Source organism: Nerophis lumbriciformis, linkage group LG14 (genome assembly GCF_033978685.3).
Source record: "Nerophis lumbriciformis linkage group LG14, RoL_Nlum_v2.1, whole genome shotgun sequence".
Taxonomy (NCBI): domain Eukaryota; kingdom Metazoa; phylum Chordata; class Actinopteri; order Syngnathiformes; family Syngnathidae; genus Nerophis; species Nerophis lumbriciformis.
The window spans coordinates 21,552,764-21,574,522 of NC_084561.2; the positions used below are offsets into that span (position 1 = coordinate 21,552,764).

The following is a 21,759-nucleotide window of genomic DNA, read 5'->3' on the forward strand; positions in this document are numbered from 1 at the left end:
TTCTACATTTTACAGACATTATGTGATTCATCGGCGTGGCGCAGTTGGGAGAGGGTTCCTGGTTCGATCCCCACCTATTACCAACCTCGTCACGTCTGTTGTGTCCTTGAGCAAGACACTTCACCCTTGCTCCTGATGGGTCGTGGTTCGGGCCTTGCATGGCAGCTCCCGCCATCAGTGTGTGAATGTGTGTATGAATGGGTGAATGTGGAAATAGTGTCAAAGTGCTTTGAGTACCTTGAAGGTAGAAAAGCGCTATACAAGTATAACCCATTTACCCTTTACCATTCCCATTTCCCTTCTTTTTTGCATCCAGCATTACAGTCTGACAGGTGCCTTCTTGTCCTGAATAAGGTGGACCTGCTGCCTGAAGAACAGGGACAAATGCTGAAAAAGGAGCTGGGCTGTGTCTCTGGGCTTCCTGTGTGTGTGATGTCCTGTCACACTGATGAAGGACTTCAAGCCTTCCTCACAACGCTGCACAACCGAGTCAAGACACTGTGAGTCTGCAGTATTGATTTCAATGTGTTGTGTTCCCAAAAATGCCTAAAATGAATGCCGGTGTAGATTAAGAAACACAAATCAAAAAATAAAGGCTAACTTTTTCAAAGGGGAGTTTTGCCTATCATTCACAATCCCTATGTAAGACAAAGTTAAAGTTAAAGCACCAATGATTGTCACACACACACTAGGCGTGGCGAAATTATTCTCTGCATTTGACCCGGTGGCCGCGCCCGGGAATAATTTTTGGTGATTTAACCCCCAATTCCAACCCTTGATGCTGAGTGCCAAGCAGGGAGGTAACGGGTCCCATTTTTATAGTCTTTGGTATGACTCGGCCGGGGTTTGAACTCACAACCTACCGATCTCAGGGCGGACACTCTAACCACTAGGCCACTGAGTAGGACAAGAACAAATATGTTTGTTATTTTATGCATTCTAACTCAAATATGGCAAGTACGAGGTGGCTCACAATGCAGCTAATGGGAGAAACTATTCTGGCCATAAAGCTGTCTAAAAAGACATCGAAAACCGCCAACAATGCTCCATTTACAGCTCGTGACCTGAATATTAACCAAGTATTAGCGTTATTTTCATTATAATCTCTAACACAAACTATTTTCAGCGGTGCCATAATGAAAAAGGAGGATTACCTCCAAATTCATCGGAGGTTGGGTTTTGTGCGTTCCAACAGGACAATGACCCCAAACACACGTCAAAAGTGGTAAAGAAATGGCTAAATCAGACTAGAATTAAGGTTTTAGAATGGCATTCCCAAAGTCCTGACTTAAACGTGTGGACAATGCTGAAGAAACAAGTCCAAGTCAGAAAACCAACAAATTTAGCTGAGCTGCACCAATTTTTGTCAAGAGGAGTGGTCAAAAATTCAACCAGAAGCTTGTGGATGGCTACCAAAAGTGTCTTATTGCAGTGAAACTTGCCAAGGGACATGTAACTGAATATTAACATTGCTCTATGTATACTTTTGACCCAGCAGATTTGGTCACATTTTCAGTAGATCCATAATAATTTAATAAAAGAACCAACCTTCATGAATGTTTTTTGTGACCAACAAGTATGTGCTCCAATCACTCTATCACAAAAAAATAAGAGTTGTAGAAATGATTGGAAACTTAAGACAGCCATGACATTATGTTCATGACATTATGTGTATGTAAACTTTTGATCACGACTGTACAGTGATGGAGGCTTTTGGATGTTTTTCAGAGGGAATAGAGTGACTCCCATTAGGTCCATTGTTAGCTGACGTTTGCTAGTGTTTATATACGATTTAAAATGCATAAAAAAGACGCTATATAACGACAAAATTCCAAAAAAGTGCAGTTCTCCTTTAATAGCCAACAGGAGCAATTTAATTTAAATTCCCTCAATTAGTTGAAATATGGCAACTATTTGAGGATATTGGGCATGTTGTAAAAATAGATTTGCTCCCTGCATGAGGTAAATACATATATATACCCGTGTTATAAATAGAGGATTTAAAAAAAAAAAAAGAAGTCACATATTGCCCCAGCTTGATATCAAACTTCCTTCCGTTTAGGTGTGGAAATCCCCTGTCTGATGCCCCCACCCTGACCCAGGCACGCCACAGGGCCCACCTGCAACACTGTGTCGCCGCCCTGGATCAGTACCAGCGATACCGTGACCTTGACCTCGCTCTGGCAGCAGAGGGCGTCCGATTGGCACTCACCAGCCTGGGCCGGATCACTGGAAAGATCGGACCGGAGGAGATCCTGGATATCATCTTCAAAGACTTCTGCATTGGCAAATAGTCAAGAGGACCGCAGCTCCATGTGAGTAAGTCATTCAGCAATAATAACAATAATCATATTTAAGATATTCAAGTGAGCTGCATTCTTGTTACTGCTAAAGGGAAGTAAAGGCATATAAGCTTGGTACCATGCCAGGCTTTGTGGTCTATAAAGAACACAATCCATGTTTCAAAAAACAATGTCGCTGCCTGTGATAGGTGGAGATTAGGCCCTTGGGTCCTTTCAAACTAAATTTACAGCAGTGCAAGGTCACACACTCGGAATTCTATTTTGTTCAATCGGAACATGCTTTTCTGTTCTCATCCCGTATGAAATACAGCATTCTATTTAAGTCAAACGTGTACTTGTCTTGTTTAATGATTATATTATGTGCTGACCGATTAAAGAATCAGATTTTCTTTGAACATTACCAGTACCTGAAAGCATCAGTTGATAACCATTCCTTCATATTCAGCTGCTTATGAACTTAGAATTTACTTGTATTTTATGTGCATATTACATTAGTAATCAGGTACGTGCACAAACATTTTGGCGGAAAGGTGATATAGCCAGAAAAAAAGGGCACCCGTGGTGAAAATGAATAAATAAATTATTATTAGTTGTCCCACGCCACTTTGTGCTTCAAATATTGCAGTTTCACCACATTGCGGATTAAAATAAAGATGTTATGCATTTTGTAAGCATATTGTACAACATTTTGTCCTAAATGAAGCATTTTCAAGCTTTAAATGACTAAATGAACTGAAAATATCAATACCACAGTAGTATTGGCCACTAATTGAGACCAAACCAATCAGATTACGCTGTTCAGTATCATGGCCACTGATTGGCTCAGGCTCAGGCAGCATTATTATATTGCAGTGGTCCTCAAACTTTTTTCACCAAGTACCACCTCTGAAAAAACTCAGATCTCCAAGTACCACCATAATGACCAACATTAAAATACAGTAGCATTGTAGTCCTAAGTCCTCATAAAAACAACATTGCAACATTTAAAAACAGTGCTTTTGTAATAAGTATTTCACATTCATTCCCATGACATTTATTATCCACCCATCCATTTTCTATCGCTTGTCCCTTTTTGGGGTCGCGGGGGGTGCTGGAGCCTATCTCAGCTGCATCCGGGCGGAAGGCGGTGTACACCCTGGACAAGTCGCCACCGCATCACAGGGCCAACGCAGATAGACAGACTTGTGTTATATTAAATGTGTGCAAAACTGAAATATTAGTGCCCTAAATTAAAGGAACAAATCAAAGGAGAAAATCGATTATTTCCCCCACCTCTAGTACCGGTACTGACATAAATCATCAACTACCATATACAGTAAGACACACAGGTTGTCATTTTGGGGAGAATTTGGGCCAGTTTACATTTTTTTTAATTTTGCATGATGTTCTAATTCGGGTCTTTTTTATTTTGTCTGCAGAATGTGTCGCGGGCCAATAAAAAAACAAGCTGCGGGCCTCAAAATACCCCCTGGCCGCACTTTGGAAAACTTTGACATATTTAAGGGAGATCAATCACTTAATCTGATATCTAAAATAATTCACATTTATTTAATGATCACGTGACATGAATGGAAACATAACCAACATTTTCCTCCATCACTTCTATGATGTATGATGTGAAATCATAAAACTGTAACTGGTGTTCCAAATGCTAAATAACAACAGTGGTGTATTCACACTAGTGACTTGTTCCTCAATGAGGTGAGTACACACACTTCAGCAAAGTGTACCCAAAAGTATTTGGAGACAGTTACTGACGCAGGTCTCCTCCTAGGCGGTGAGAAAGGAGCCGTCTTGGGGCGACGACTGTTGTGGCTTTTGTTCCCCTGTCAATCTGGCCTTGATCAAATATTTATGTTTCTTTGTTGAACTCGTCACCCTTCTTTCCCGGTTGCTGGTCGCTGACGACATTTGCTGTGCTGGAACGCCAGCAGAATTGTCTGTCTCTACGTCTTTTTGGCTTTCTCCGCGGCCGGACTTTTTCCTCTTCCCGCTCGGCTCTGTCAGCCTTTTCATGTTCTGCTTGATTAATTACAGCAGAAGGAATGTTCAGTTAAATGTGGCACTTGCTGTCCTGGACATCAAAATATGCATTTTTGTACTTTATTTTTAGCAACGAGTGATTTTACTCTACGGTACTTTAATGTGACGAGGAAATGACTCATAAGTTAATTAGTGCTTTCAAAATATTTAAAAAAGAGCAATTAATTATTTATGATTACTTCATCCAATTATCTCTTTTTTAATCCACTGAGTAAAGCCTTCAACTTGATATTTTCATTTAAATTGATGACATTTTTATTAAGATGGATAGTTAAAGACTAAAGTGGCTTTGTAAAGTAATTCCTAGTTTTTAACAGACCTACTAGAATAAAGGACCTGGTCCATATAAAGAGTTGAAGTCAACACATCCAAAACAGCAATAAGGATTGAATGCTGAACTTGTTGCTTTTCTTCTGCTTCAGATAACATAAGACAGGTAAAAAAGACCCATCAATCAAAGTGTGTGCATATGTTACCAATATTGGTTTCAATACAACTTTAAAACATTTAAACGTGTTCATAGTTTGATGTAACTTTTAACAAGTGTCGTCTTCTTACAAATGACCTATGACAGTGGTTCTTTTTTCACCAAATACCACCTCAGAAAACACTTGGCTCTCCAATTACCACCATAACATCAAAATACAGTAGCGCAGTAGGCCTGCATGTTTATTAAACACAAGGCAGAGGTTTTGTTTAACAAGTATATTTAAATATTTTTGTCCACTGTTACATTACACACAGTTTGAACAGTAACATTGTATTTGAGTATTATAAACACCGTAATTCAATCAAGCGATTATTTGGCGTACCACTAGATGGAGCCCATACTATAGTTTGAGAATCACTGACCTATGATATTAACAAATAAATGTATATCTAAATTTGTCACAATTACATGCTAAACTTTGTAAAAATGGATCGAAGGAAATGTTGGGTATGATTGGCTTTCCTGCACTATTACACCCACAACACATCTGCTTGTGTTGTTGTGAACGACATCATCAATGTAACATTAATGTCAAGGTGTGTTGTTGATGAACCCCAATATGCAGAGATGGCAGCAGGCTTGGTACAAGGAAACATGGTTTTAATGTTCAAAAATAAGAAAAGGAAAACACGAACCAGGAAGCAGGAACAGGAGTCAGGATCCAGGGAATAGCTTAACGCACAGCTAGCAACGACAGCATACAGCAACACGACAGGTAGGAACGACAATAATCCAGCAGTGACTGGAGGGTAGGGCAGGTATAAATAGCAGCTGGCTGATTGACACCAGGTGCCAATCAGCCACAGCTGAGGGGACACAGCACTCAGGGAGACAAACAGGAAACAGAACCAAAACAAGAGCGCTGACAGGAAATACTACACACAGAGGAAAAACTAAAACACAACCAAACTCTCAGGGGAAAGCCTGACAGTAGCCCCCCTTCCCAAAACGGATACCAGACGTTCTAGAAAATTACCCCCACCCCCCTCAAAAAAAAGTCCAAAGTCACGGGAGGGTGGAGGGAGGACAAGGAGGTGGGCCTCCAGGCCAAGTGTCCCCGCAACCAGCGGGGAAGAGTTAGGTGGCGACGGCGAGTTGAACGCCGCCGCAATTGGCGAGGCGGCTCGTCCGCCGGTGTGGGAGTACCCACCGGAGACGATGGTGGTGGCGCCCTCTGCTGGCCCACCGGGGACGATGGTGGTGGCGCCCTCTGCTGGCCCACCGGGGACGATGGTGGTGACGCCCTCTGCTGGCCCACCGGGGACGATGGTGGTGACGCCCTCTGCTGGCCCACCGGGGACGATGGTGGTGACGCCCTCTGCTGGCGCACCGGAGACGAGGATGGTGGCGCCCTCTGCTGGCGCACCGGAGACGAGGATGGTGGCGCCCTCTGCTGCTGGCCCGCCGGAGACGAGGATGGTGGCGCCCTCTGCTGCTGGCCCGCCGGAGACGAGGATGGTGGCGCCCTCTGCTGGCCCACCGGGGACGATGGTGGTGACGCCCTCTGCTGGCCCACCGGGGACGATGGTGGTGACGCCCTCTGCTGGCCCACCGGGGACGATGGTGGTGACGCCCTCTGCTGGCGCACCGGAGACGAGGATGGTGGCGCCCTCTGCTGGCGCACCGGAGACGAGGATGGTGGCGCCCTCTGCTGCTGGCCCACCGGAGACGAGGATGGTGACGCCCTCTGCTGCTGGCCCACCGGAGACGAGGATGGTGGCGCCCTCTGCTGCTGGCCCACCGGAGACGAGGATGCTGGCGCCCTCTGCTGCTGGCCCACCGGAGACGAGGATGCTGGCGCCCTCTGCTGCTGGCCCACCGGAGACGAGGATGGTGGCGCCCTCTGCTGCTGGCCCACCGGAGACGAGGATGGTGGCGCCCTCTGCTGCTGGCCCACCGGAGACGAGGATGGTGGCGCCCTCTGCTGCTGGCCCACCGGAGACGAGGATGGTGGCGCCCTCTGCTGCTGGCCCACCGGAGAGGAGGATGGTGGCGCCGTCTGCTGCTGGCCCACCGGAGAGGAGGATGGTGGCGCCCTCTGCTGTTGGCCCACCAGACAGGATGGTGGTGCCGTAGGTTGTAGACCCACCGGAGTGCATGGTGGCATCTGCCGGCCCACCGGAGTGCATGGTGGCGTCTGCCGGCCCACCGGAGTGCATGGTGGCGTCTGCCGGCCCCCCGGAGTGCATGGTGGCGCCGTAGGTTGCAGACCCACCGTAGATGATGGTGGCGTCTGCCGGCCCACCGGAAATGATGGTGGCGTTTGTTGCAGACCCACTTGAGATGATGGCTCCGTCTTTTGCAGACCCACCGGGGCGAGAAGTAGCTGTGCCTCCCTAGCTGCACAGCCACTCATAGCCCCCCCCTCAAGGGACGGATCCCAGACGTCACCAGATAGGCCCACAGACGACAGGGGTGGGTGGGAGAGGGCTTGGAATGAGGCCGAACTTTTCTTTAATTTATCCATTAATTCCAAAGCTTTGTTCAGCCTCTCCGCCATGGACATGTCTGTGAGGTTCGAATTTGGCTGGATTATTATGTCAAGGTGTGTTGTTGATGAACCCCAATATGCAGAGATGGCAGCAGGCTTGGTACAAGGAAACATGGTTTTAATGTTCAAAAATAAGAAAAGGAAAACACGAACCAGAAACCAGGAAGCAGGAACAGGAGTCAGGATCCAGGGAATAGCTTAACGCACACAGCTAGCAACGACAGCATACAGCAAACAACGACACGACAGGTAGGAACGACAATAATCCAGCAGTGACTGGAGGGTAGGGCAGGTATAAATAGCAGCTGGCTGATTGACACCAGGTGTGGCCAGGTGCCAATCAGCCACAGCTGAGGGGACACAGCACTCAGGGAGACAAACAGGAAACAGAACCAAAACAAGAGCGCTGACAGGAAATACTACACACAGAGGAAAAACTAAAACACAACCAAACTCTCAGGGGAAAGCCTGACAATTAATGTACAATATAATACATACTAGTGTTGTCCCGATACCAACATTTTCGTACCGGTACCAAAATTATTTCGCTACTTTTCTAAATAAAGGGGACCACAAAAAATTGCATTATTGGCTTTTTTTTTTTTTTTTTTAATCTTAGGGTACATTAAATATATGTTTCTTATTGCAAGTTTGTCCTTAAATAAAGTAGTGAACATACTAGACAACTTGTCTTTTATTGATAAGTAAACAAACAAAGGCTCCTAATTTATTCTGCTGACATATGCGGTAACATATTGTGTCGTTTATATCATTCTATTATTTTGTCAAAATTATTAAGGACAAGTGGTAGAAAAATTAATTATTAATCTACTTGTTTATTTACTGTTAATATCTGCTTACTTTCTCTTTTGACATGTTCTATCTACACTTCTGTTAAAATGTAATAATCACTTATTCTTCTGTTTGGATGCTTTACATTAGTTTTGCATGATGCCACAAATTTGTGTATCAATCCGATACCAAGTAGTTACAGGATCATACATTGGTCATATTCAAAGTCCTCATGTGTCCAGGGACATATTTCCTAAGTTTATAAAAAAAAAACGAAAGAAGATGTGATGGCAAAAAATATTGATGTAATCATAGTAGTATCGACTAGATACGCTCCTGTACTTGATATCATTACAGTGGATGTGTAAATCCACCAATGGCGTTTGTTTACATTTTAATGCCAGTGAGCTACGGTGTGTAGTGAAGCATGTTTAGCTATTCCTCGTCCTGCAGGGATGACATTTGTAAGAAACGTACTTTATTTGTTGCCATGGAGGCGAGGATTAGTGATTTAGAAGTAGCTAAAACACTGCAGACTGGGGCTGGACTTTTGCCGCTAGCTAGCCATGTCTTAAAGCACCTCTTCCGGTGGGCGTTTCACCTTTATTTTTAGTTTTTAAGCCACCCCGAACAGGACAAGCGGTATAAATTGGATGGATGGATGGATGCCAAAATGCATCCGTTCTCCCTTTTCTGTCTACACACTGTGTCTGCTTGTAAGTACTCTGTGATTGTGCGCTACCGAACATGCTCGTGTGCTCGTAAGCCAGCAATGCTACGACGTGACGATGACGGGGGGCGGGGGAGGTGGCGGACCGGTACTTTTTAGAGGCTGTATAGTACCGTATATAATTCATTAGTATCGCGGTACTATACTAATACTGGTATACCGTACAACCCTAATAAATACCGTATTTTTCGGAGTATAAGTCAACGTTTTTTTCATAGTTTGGCCGTGGGTGTGACGTATACTCCGGAGCGACTTGTGTGTGAAATTATTAACACGTTACCGTAAAATATCAAATAATATTATTTAGCTCATTCGCGTGAGCGACAAAGAAAATGTCCGCAATAGTCACACACACGTCAGCAATCGTCACTCACACGCCAACCAATAAGAATTCAGCGGGGGCGGGTCATGGCAGAAGTGCATTGTGGGTTTTGGAATGCTAACTGCTATATGCTATACGCTACTGCCGGAGCTATTAAAATGGATCACAGCAACATTGGCGGTAACTTATAAAAACTGAGAAGTCATATAGTGCGGATTACAAGCTGGACGTAGTGAAATATGCACCAGAAAACGGCGATCGAGCAGCAGAAAGAATGGACGCTAGCGGTGCATACCAGGAGCGACACCGAGGAGGAAGATTTCATGGGATTTAGCGATCGGGAGTGACAGATTGTTTGGTAAACGTATAGCATGTTCTATATGTTATAGTTATTTGAATGACTCTTACCATAATATGTTACGTTAACATACCAGGCACGTTCTCAGTTGGTTATTTATGTATCATATAACGTACACTTATTCAGCCTGTTGTTCACTATTCTTTATTTATTTTAAATTGCCTTTCAAATGTCTATTCTTGGTGTTGGGTTTTATCAAATAAATTTCCCCCAAAAATGCGACTTATACGCCAGTGCGATGTATATATGTTTTTTTTCTTCTTTATTGTGCATTTTCGGCCGGTGCGACGTATACTGCGGAGCGACTTATAGTCCGAAAAATACGGTACACACAATATATACATATGAGACCAGTACTTAGTATTAGAAGAAAGTTAATAGTAATAAATAGTGCTCCTTTCTGCTGACTGCGCTGCTCAGATATAGGTCATTGACCTCCTTGACTACTAATAATTGGTAACGGAACCGGCCCTAAAAACATACTGGTTGATCTCTAGTACACATTATCGTACATGTAATATATCACTATAGTGATTGTAATATAATGTACACATCATTGTACATGTAATATATCACTATAGTGATTGTAATATAATGTACACGTCATTGTACATGTATTATCACTATATTGATTGTAATATAATGTACACATCATTGTACATGTAATATATCACTATATTAATTGTAATATAATGTACACATCATTGTACATGTAATATCACTATATTGATTGTAATATAATGTACACGTCATTGTACATGTAATATCACTATATTGATTGTAATAATGTGCACATCATTGTACATGTAATATCACTATATTGATTGTAATAATGTGCACATCATTGTACATAGAATATGTCATATTGATTTTAGTATACTTTACACATTGTGCATGTAATATATCACTATATTGATTGTAATATAATGTACACACCATTGTACATGTAATATCACTAAATTGATTGTAATATAATGTACACATCATTGTACATGTAATATATCACTATAGTGATTGTAATATAATTTACACATCGTACATGTAATATATCACTATATTGATTGTAATATAATGTACACATCATTGTACATGTACTATATCACTATATTGATTGTAATGTAATGTACACATCATTGTACATGTAATATATCACTATATTGATTGTAATATAATGTACACATCATTGTACATGTAATATCACTATATAGATTGTAATAATGTGCACATCATTGTACATAGAATATGTCATATTGATTTTAGTATACTTTACACATTGTGCATGTAATATATCACTATATTGATTGTTATATAATGTACACATCGTACATGTAATATATCACTATATTGATTGTAATATAATGTACACATCATTGTACATGTAATATATCACTATATTGATTGTAATATAATGTACACATCCTTGTACATGTAATATATCACTATATTGATTGTAGGGATGTCCCGATCCGATATTTGGATCGGATCGGCTGCCGATATTTACCAAAAATTGCGTATCGGCAAAGCATGGGAAAATGCCGATCCAGATCCACTTTAAAAAAAAACTCTGGTCCGTGTTTTCCAACGCACCTATTTGAATAATACATTCCACTTTTCTGCTGCTCCGTAATTTCCATTCCGCATTTTCCAGCACACCTTCAACACATCCACAATTCTCACGCAGTTGCTTTTAGCTGCTGGCATTACACGACAGGCTCTTCTCACTCTTTCCTGTGTCTCCCTCTCACAGACAGCGAGCGCACCTTCTTACACACGTCACATACTGTCACGTCATACGTCACATACTGTCACGTCATACGTCACATACGTATACGTCCTCTCCCAGCAGAGAGCGAGGTAGCGGCATGGCTAACGTTAGCTGTGATGCTAGCGCAGCCACTAAGGTGCGCGCCTGCTCAAGCATCCTCTGCGCACGGCAAATCTATGCCACGCACAAAATCAAATAAAAAAATAAGCGCATAACAATTTTCGACACACGGACACGACAGAGACAACAGTTTTCGTCATCATTGTTCAAATATTGTGACGTCTGTCGAGACGCTTATCTCCATTCGGTGCCACACGTCCACACCATCAAAATGCAAGGCAAAAATTTCCACATCAACACCGTATGAAAAAATTTGTGATTTTTTTTAGTTGTGATTTCCTTTTCTGCATGAAAGTTCAAAAGTAGCATATATTAATGCAGTATGAAGAAGAATGTTTTAATGTAGACATGCAAGCCTTGAAAGAACATTTTGAAAATCAAGACTACATTTCCTGCAAATGGGTGCATTTCTACCCTATATTTTAACTTTAGATTTATTCTCATATCAAACTCTTTTGGCTGTCTTTTTGACACTTACATCCGGCGCCCCCCTCCACACCCTGGATTATAAATAATGTAAATAATTCAATGTGATTATCTTGTGTGATGACTGTATTATGATGATAGTATATATCTGATAGTATATATCTGTATCATGAATCAATTTAAGTGGACCCCGACTTAAACAAGTTGAAAAACTTATTGGGGTGTTACCATTTAGTGGTCAATTGTACGGAATATGTACTTCACTGTGCAACCTACTAATAAAAGTCTCAATCAATCAATCAAAACACATAGAATCATCATACTGCTGTGATTATATGCATCAAGTGTTCATTCAAGGCTAAGGCAAAATATCGAGATATATATCGTGTATCGAAATATGGCCTTAAAATATCGCAATATTAAACAAAGGCCATATCGCCCAGCCCTAGTTCAATGATGCCATTTCTGTTTGTCATGTATAATTTTGTCTATTTTGTGTTTGTCCTTGAATTAACAGGTCAGTTTCTTGTTACCAACCATTGTGTATTATTCAAACTCCCCTAATTCAGCTGGCTAGTTGTTATCAAGAGTACTAAAACCCTTTTCAACATGATTCTGACAACTAAGTAGGCTAAATAACTTTAAACTTTAATACATGCTCGGATAGGCCAGTATCGGTCAGTATCGGTATCGGATCGGAAATGCAAAAACAATATCGGTATCGGATCGGAAGTGCAAAAACCTGGATCGGGACATCCCTATTTGATTGTAATATAATGTACACATCATTGTACATGTAATATATCATTATATTGATTGTAATATAATGTACACATCATACATGTAATACATCACTATATTGATTGTAATATAATGTACACATCATTGTACATGTACTACCGGTATATCACTATATTGATTGTAATATAATGTACACATCATACATGTAATACATCACTATCCATCCATCCATCCATCTTCTTCCGCTTATCCGAGGTCGGGTCGCGGGGGCAGCAGCCTAAGCAGGGAAGCCCAGACTTTCCTCTCCCCAGCCACTTCGTCCAGCTCTTCCCGGGGGATCCCGAGGCGTTCCCAGGCCAGCCGGGAGACATAGTCTTCCCAACGTGTCCTGGGTCTTCCCCGTGGCCTCCTACCGGTTGGACGTGCCCTAAACACCTCCCGAGGGAGGCGTTCGGGTGGCATCCTGACCAGATGCCCGAACCACCTCATCTGGCTCCTCTCGATGTGGAGGAGCAGTGGCTTTACTTTGAGCTCCCCTCGGGTGGCAGAGCTTCTCACCCTATCTCTAAGGGAGAGCCCCGCCACCCGGCTCTCACTGCGGCTCTCCCGCAGTGATTTCGGCCGCCTGTACCCGTGATCTTGTCCTTTCGGTCATAACCCAAAGCTCATGACCATAGGTAAGGATGGGAACGTAGATCGACCGGTAAATTGAGAGCTTTGCCTTCCGGCTCAGCTCCTTCTTCACCACAACGGATCGATACAGCGTCCGCATTACTGAAGACGCCGCACCGATCCGCCTGTCGATCTCACGATCCACTTTTCCCTCACTCGTGAACAAGACTCCTAGGTACTTGAACTCCTCCACTTGGGGCAGGGTCTCCTCCCCAACCCGGAGATGGCACTCCACCCTTTTCCGGGCGAGAACCATGGTCTCGGACTTGGAGGTGCTGATTCTCATCCCAGTTGCTTCACACTCGGCTGCGAACCGATCCAGCGAGAGCTGAAGATCCTGGCCAGATGAAGCCATCAGGACCACATCATCTGCAAAAAGCAGAGACCTAATCCTGCAGCCACCAAACCGGATCCCCTCAACGCCTTGACTGCGCCTAGAAATTCTGTCCATAAAAGTTATGAACAGAATCTGTGACAAAGGGCAGCCTTGGCGGAGTCCAACCCTCACTGGAAACGTGTCCGACTTACTACCGGCAATGCGGACCAAGCTCTGACACTGATCGTACAGGGAGCGGACAGCCACAATTTAGACAGTCCGATACCCCATACTCTCTGAGCACTCCCCACAGGACCTCCCGAGGGACACGGTCAAATGCCTTCTCCAAGTCCACAAAGCACATGTAGACTGGTTGGGCAAACTCCCATGCACCCTCAAGGACCCTGCCGAGAGTATAGAGCTGGTCCACAGTTCCACGACCAGGACGAAAACCACACTGTTCCTCCTGAATCCGAGGTTCGACTATCCGGCGTAGCCTCCTCTCCAGTACACCTGAATAGACCTTACCGGGAAGGCTGAGGAGTGTGATCCCACGATAGTTGGAACACACCCTCCGGTTCCCTTTCTTAAAGAGAGGAACCACCACCCCGGTCTGCCAATCCAGAGGTACCGCCCCCGATGTCCACGCGATGCTGCAGAGTCTTGTCAACCAAGACAGCCCCACAGCATCCAGAGCCTTAAGGAACTCCGGGCGGATCTCATCCACCCCCGGGGCCTTGCCACCGAGGAGCTTTTTAACTACCTCAGCAACCTCAGCCCCAGAAATAGAAGAGCCCACCACAGATTCCCCAGGCACTGCTTCCTCATAGGAAGACGTGTCGGTGGGATTGAGGAGGTCTTCGAAGTATTCCCTCCACCGATCCGCACCATACACGGTGTTGACAGTGCACTGCTCCCCCTTCCTGAGGCGGCGGATGGTGGTCCAGAATCGCTTCGAAGCCGTCCGGAAGTCGTTTTCCATGGCCTCGCCGAACTCCTCCCATGTCCGAGTTTTTGCCTCCGCGACCGCTGAAGCCGCACACCGCTTGGCCTGTCGGTACCTGTCCGCTGCCTCCGGAGTCCTATGAGCCAAAAGAACCCGATAGGACTCCTTCTTCAGCTTGACGGCATCCCTCACCGCCGGTGTCCACCAACGGGTTCTAGGATTACCGCCACGACAGGCACCAACCACCTTGCGGCCACAGCTCCAATCAGCCACCTCGACAATAGAGGTGCGGAACATGGTCCACTCGGACTCAATGTCCAGCACCTCCCTCGTGACATGTTCAAAGTTCTTCCGGAGGTGGGAATTGAAACTCTCTCTGACAGGAGACTCTGCCAGACGTTCCCAGCAGACCCTCACAATGCGTTTGGGCCTGCCAGGTCTGTCCGGCATCGTCCCCCACCATCGCAGCCAACTCACCACCAGGTGGTGATCGGTAGAAAGCTCCGCCCCTCTCTTCACCCGAGTGTCCAAAACATGAGGCCGCAAATCCGATGACACAACTACAAAGTCGATCATGGAACCGTGGCCTAGGGTGTCCTGGTGCCAAGTGCACATATGGACACCCTTTTGCTTGAACATGGTGTTCGTTATGGATAATCTGTGACGGGCACAAAAGTCCAATAACAAAACACCACTCGGGTTCAGATCCGGGCAGCCATTCTTCCCAATCACGCCTCTCCAGGTTTCACTGTCGTTGCCAACATGAGCGTTGAAGTCACCCAGTAGGACAAGGGAATCACCCGAGGGAGCACTTTCCAGTACTCCCTCGAGTGTATCCAAAAAGGGTGGGTACTCTGAACTGCTGTTTGGTGCGTAAGCACAAACAACAGTCAGGACCCGTCCCCCCACCCGAAGGCGGAGGGAGGCTACCCTCTCGTCCACTGGGTTGAACTCCAACGTGCAGGCTTTGAGCCGGGGGGCAACAAGAATTGCTACCCCAGCTCGTCGCCTCTCACTGCGTGCAAAGCCAGTGTGGGAGAGAGTCCAGCCCCTCTCGAGAGAACTGGTTCCAGAGCCCTTGCTGTGCGTCGAGGTGAGTCCGACTATATCCAGCCGGAACTTCTCTACCTCGCGCACTAGCTCAGGCTCCTTCCCCCCCAGCGAGGTGACGTTCCACGTCCCAAGAGCTAGCTTATGTAGCCGAGGATCGGACCGCCAAGTGCCCTGCCTTCGGCTTCCGCCCAGCTCACACTGCACCCGACCTCTATGGTCCCTCCCATGAGTGGTGAGCCCATTGGAGGGGGGACCCACGTTGCCTCTTCGGGCTGTGCCCGGCCGGGCCCCATGGGGACAGGCCCGGCCACCAGGCGCTCGCCATCGTGCCCCAACTCCGGGCCTGGCTCCGGAGGGGGGCCCCGGTGACCCGCGTCCGGGCGAGGGAAATCTGAATCCTTGTTGTTTCATTCCCATAGAAGTCTTCGAGCTGCTCTTTGTCTGATCCCTCACCTAGGACCTGTTTGTCTTGGGAGACCCTACCAGACAACATAGCTCCTAGGATCATTGGGACACGCAAACTCCTCTACCACGGTAAGGTGGCAGCTCAGATCACTATATTGATTGTAATATAATGTACACATCATTGTACATGTACTATATCACTATATTGATTGTAATGTAATGTACACATCATTGTACATGTAATATATCACTATATTGATTGTAATATTATGTACACATCATTGTACATGTAATATATCACTATATTGATTGTAATATAATGTACACATCATTATACATGTAATATATCACTATATTGATTGTAATATAATGTACACATTGTACATGTAACATATCACTATATTGATTGTAATATAATGTACATATCGTACATGTAATACATCACTATATTTATTGTAATATAATGTACACATCATCGTACATGTAATATATCACTATATTGATTGTAATATAATGTACACATCATTGTACATGTAATATATCACTATATTGATTGTAATATAATTACACATCGTATATGTAATACATCACTATATTTATTGTAATATAATGTACACATCATCGTACATGTAATACATCACTATATTGATTGTAATATAATGTACACATTGTACATGTAATATATCACTATATTGATTGTAATATAATGTACGTATCGTACATGTAATACATCACTATATTGATTGTAATATAATGTACGTATCGTACATGTAATACATCACTATATTGATTGTAATATAATGTACACATCATTGTACATGTAATATATCACTATATCAATGCACAGCTGTGTCACAATAGTATAAAGTCAACTAAAAGTGTGTCAAAAAGTGATACCATTTCTCTATAGCTCCCGTAATAGATATGGATACTCATATATATTATTTTAGATACTCTAAAATAAAATAAAAAAAATAAAAACATTGTCTACTCTAAGCTGAAAACAAGACAACTTTCAAACTTATACAAACCTTAAACACACTTTTTCCATGTCATGATTTATATTTTGGATATAATTCATGCTATCCCCACTGTTTAAAGTCGTGACAGAGTGAGGCCTCTTTTTTGCCCTGTCTACATATTATCTTTGTTCCGCATGGCGATAGTGTTGCTGCTCTCAGTCAAGCACAGGAAGAGAGAGGCAACTTGCAGGCATATGGAGACAGTAACATTAGAGATTAAAAGTTAGAATAACAGGATTAAAAAAACCATAATGCGCTAAATATGATTCAATAATTGTAATCAATGCAATAATTTTACGCCTCTAAAGTAAATATACTGCTGAGTCAACACTTACTTGTTCAGTGCATCTGCATGTAAAGTAGATCTTTTCATGGGACAACACTGAAGAAATGATACCTTTTAAAGTAGTCAGTGTCAAGCTTGCATAACTGTCAATTTACTGTCGCCTTGAAATATGCATTTTGCAGATAGGTCACAAAAGTAGCAGAGTTTCAATGTTATACTTTGTAAAGGATCTTTGACTAGCACTTCTTATTTGGTCCTTAAAAACAGCATTCTTCCTGTCAGAGGATTTCTGACTCATGCTTTTTTTTTGTGGATTCTTAAAAATAGCAGAGTCTTCCTGTTATAAAGAGGATTGCTGACTTGTGTTCTTTTTCAGCAGATTTAAAAAATTGTTGAGTTCTCCTGTTGTGTAGAGCATCTTTGACTAGTATTTTTTAGGTCCTTAAAACGGCCATAGAATATTGCTGACTAGTGGGGTTTTTTAGTACATTCCTCAAGATAGCAGAGTTCTATTATAGAGAGGTTCTTTGACTGGTGTTTTAAGTTCTTTAAAGATAGCTGACTATTGTTTTTTAGGTCTTTAAAAACAGCATTTTTTCCATCACAGAAGATCACTGACAAGTGTTTTTTTCCAGCAGATTCCTAAAAACAGCAATTCTCCTGATATATAAAGGATCTTTGACTAGTGTGTATTTCAGCAGATCCCTAAAAATAGAAAAGTTGTTCTATTACATAAAGCCGTGGTTCTCAAAGTTTTTTCACTAAGTACCACCACAGAAAAAACTTCTCTCCAAGTATCACCATAATGACTAACATTAATATACAGTAGCGTAGTAGGCCTAAGTATTCATAAAAAAATAAAAATAAAAAAAGGCAAAGGTTTTATTTAACAAGTATACTTAATATTTTGGTGACAGTAACATTACACTCAGTTTGAACAGTAACACTGTGTTTGAATGAAAAAACACTGTACTTTAATCAAATGATTCTTTGTCATACCACTAGTGGTACATGTACAGTACCACTATTTGAGAATCACTGATGTAGATAATCGACTATTTATTTATTTATTTATTTTGTCATAAAAAAATACAATCGTGTGCTTACGGACTGTATGTATCCCTGCCGACTGTATTGATCTATATTGATATATAATGTCCATCCATCCATTTTCTACCGCGTATTCCCTTTGGGGTCGCGGGGGCGCCGGAGCCTATCTCAGCTACAATCGGGCGGAAGGCGGGGTACACCCTGGACAAGTCGCCATCTCATCGCAGAGCCAACACAGACAGACAGACAACATTCACACTCACATTCACACACTAGGGCCAATTTAGTGTTGCCAATCAACCTATCCCCAGGTGCATGTCTTTGGAGGTGGTATATAATGTAGGAACCAGAAATATTAATAACAGAAAGAAACAACCCTTTTGTGCGAATAAGTGTGAATGAGTGTAAATGGGGGAGGGAGGTTTTTTGGGTTCGTGCACTAATTGTAAGTGTATCTTGTGTTTTTTATGTTGATTTACCAATCGATCCACGGACCGGTACCGGGCCGCGGCCCGATGGTTGGGGACCACTGATATAGAGGAGTATATTTTCCAGTAGAAGAGTTGTTCTGTTATATAGAGGATCTATGACGAGTGTGTTTTCCAGTAGAAGAGTTGTCCTATTATATAGAGGATCTATGACGAGGGTATTTTTCAGTAAAAGAGTTGTTCTTTTGTATAGAGGATCTATGACGAGTGTATTTTCCAGTAGAAGAGTTGTCCTATTATATAGAGGAGTGTTTTTTAACCACTGTGCGTGGTGTGCCATGGGAGATTCTCTAGTTTCACCTATTTGGGTTAAAAATATTTTTTGCAAACCAGTAATTATAGTCTGCAAATGATGTGTTGTTGTTGAGTGTCGGTGCTGTCTAGAGGTCGGCAGAGTAACCGTGTAATACTCTTCCATATCAGTAGGTAGCAGCCGGTAGCTATTTGCTTTGTAGATGTCGGAAACAGCGGGAGGCAGTGTGTAGGTAAAAAAGTGTCTAATGCTTAAACCAAAAATAAACAAAAGGTGAGTGCCCCTAAGAAAAGGCATTGAAGCTTAGGGAAGGCTATGCAGAACGAAACTAAAACTGAACTGGCTACAAAGTAAACAAAAACAGAACGCTGGACGACAGCAAAGACTTACTGTGGAGCAAAGACGGCGTCCACAATGTACATCCGAACATGACAACCAACAATGTCCCCACAAAGAAGGATAAAAACAACTGAAAAATGTTTGATTGCTAAAACAAAGTAGCCAAAAAAAGAGAAAAGGCCACCAAAATAGGAGCGCAAGACAAGAAGTAAAACACTACACACACGAAAACAGCAAAAAAGTCCAAATAAGTCAGGGGGTGATGTGACAGGTGGTGACCGTACACCTACTTTGAGACAAGAGCTATACTATAGTGATGCATGCTTGGTTATGCTTTAAAGTCATATCCAACAATTGCGACAACGACTTTTTACTGTCAACTGAGTTTTGTTTTTTAATGATTTCTGCTGGTGGTGTGCCTCCGCATTTTTTAAAAGCAAAAAATGTGCCTTGGCTCAAAAAAGGTTTAAAAACACTGATATAGAGGATCTATGACGAGTGTATTTTCCAGTAGAAGAGTTGTCCTATTATATAGAGGATCTATGACGAGTGTATTTTCCAGTAGAAGAGTTGTCCTATTATATAGAGGATCTATGACAAGTGTATTTTCCAGTAGAAGAGTTGTCCTATTATATAGATAGAGGAACTATGACGAGTGTATTTTTCAGTAGAAGAGTTGTTCTATTATATAGATAGAGGAACTATGACGAGTGTATTTTTCAGTAGAAGAGTTGTCCTATTATATAGATAGAGGAACTATGACGAGTGTGTTTTCCAGTAGAAGAGTTGTTCTGTTGTATAGAGGATCAATGACAAGGTTTTTTCCAGCAGATTCTTGTAAAAAAACAAAACAGGATTTCTCCTGTTAGAGGATCTTTGACTAGTGCAAACTTATTGCTGCTGTTTCTCCCCTGTGTCCCATGGAATACATAGTTACTATCAACAGGATCATGGTTATTATAATCCATTCAAGTCTGCCACATTGTATGCAGCTAAACACTCTGTGTTCATACAAGGAAGAGGAAGCAATAAAGCTCATGTTGGCATATTAGTTAGTGTACATGCATGAATATTTCATTAGTGCAATTTGTCTTGTAATAAACATAACTTGGTGTACAGTAATACTTGTTAAATTAGTTTACAGTAATACTTGTTAAATTAGTGTACAGTAATACTTGTTAGACATAACTTAGTGTACGGTAATACTTGTTAGACATAACTTTGTGTACAGTAATACTTGTTAAATTAGTGTACAGTAATACTTGTTAGACATAACTTAGTGTACAGTAATACTTGTTAAATTAGTGTACAGTAATACTTGTTAGACATAACTTAGTGTACAGTAATACTTGTTTAATTAGTGTACAGTAATACTTATTAGACATAACTTAGTGTACAGTAATACTTGTTAGACATAACTTAGTGTACAGTAATACTTGTTAAATTAGTTTACAGTAATACTTGTTAAATTAGTGTACAGTAATACTTGTTAGATATAACTTAGTGTACAGTAATACTTGTTAGACATAACTTAGTGTACAGTAATACTTGTTAAATTAGTGTACAGTAATACTTGTTAGACATAACTTAGTGTACAGTAATACTTGTTAGACATAACTTAGTGTACAGTAGTACTTCTTAAATTAGTGTACAGTAATACTTGTTAAATTAGTGTACAGTAATACCTGTTAGAAATAACTTTGTGTACAGTCATACTTGTTAAATTAGTGTACAGTAATACTTGTTAGACATAACTTTGTATACAGAAATACTTGTTAAATTAGTGTACAGTAATACTTGTTAAATTAGTGTACATTAATACTTGTTAGACATAACTTAGTGTACAGTAATACTTGTTGGACATAACTTAATGTACAGTAATACTTGTTAGACATAATTTAGTGTACATTAAGACTTATTGAACATAAATTAGTGTACATTAAGACTTATTGAACATAACTTAGACATACATTTATGTACAGTAATACTTGTTAAGCATAAATTAGTGTACAGTAATACTTGTTATACATAAATTAGTGTACATTAAGACTTATTGAACATAACTTTAGTACATTAAGACTTATTGAACATAACTTAGACATAAATTTATGTACAGTAATACTTGTTAAGCATAAATTAGTGTACAGTAATGCTTGTTAGACATAAATGAATGTACAGTAATACTTGTTAGACATAAATTAGTGTACAGTAATACTTGTTAAATTAGTGTACAGTAATACTTGTTAGACATAACTTAGTGTACGGTAATACTTGTTAGACATAACTTTGTGTACAGTAATACTTGTTAAATTAGTGTACAGTAATACTTGTTAGACATAACTTAGTGT

The 21,759-nt window shown here is 42.0% G+C and overlaps 1 protein-coding gene and 1 long non-coding RNA gene across 9 annotated transcripts in view; one reads left to right on the top strand and one right to left on the bottom strand.

Moving 5' to 3' along the window:
• Window positions 1–21,759, top strand: part of gtpbp3 (GTP binding protein 3, mitochondrial) — a 70,393-nt gene that overhangs the window by 22,970 nt on the left and 25,664 nt on the right. For 3 of the 8 annotated variants that reach the window (XM_061975844.2, XM_061975845.2, XM_061975841.2), the window contains exons 10-11: window positions 317–500; window positions 2,063–2,315. In XM_061975844.2, the coding sequence (XP_061831828.2) occupies window positions 317–500; window positions 2,063–2,294 (416 nt within the window). In that variant the 3' untranslated portion in view covers window positions 2,295–2,315. Of the gene's footprint in view, window positions 1–316; window positions 501–2,062; window positions 2,689–3,721; window positions 3,862–21,759 lie in introns of those variants that run through there. The other 5 variants (XM_061975846.2, XM_061975842.2, XM_061975843.2 and 2 more) reach the window with 4 other exon arrangements.
• Window positions 3,833–5,563, bottom strand: LOC133616499 (uncharacterized). The gene is made up of 2 exons (XR_009816873.1): window positions 5,472–5,563; window positions 3,833–4,322 (listed from the first exon to the last, which is right to left on the bottom strand). It is a non-coding gene; the product is annotated as an uncharacterized lncRNA (long non-coding RNA).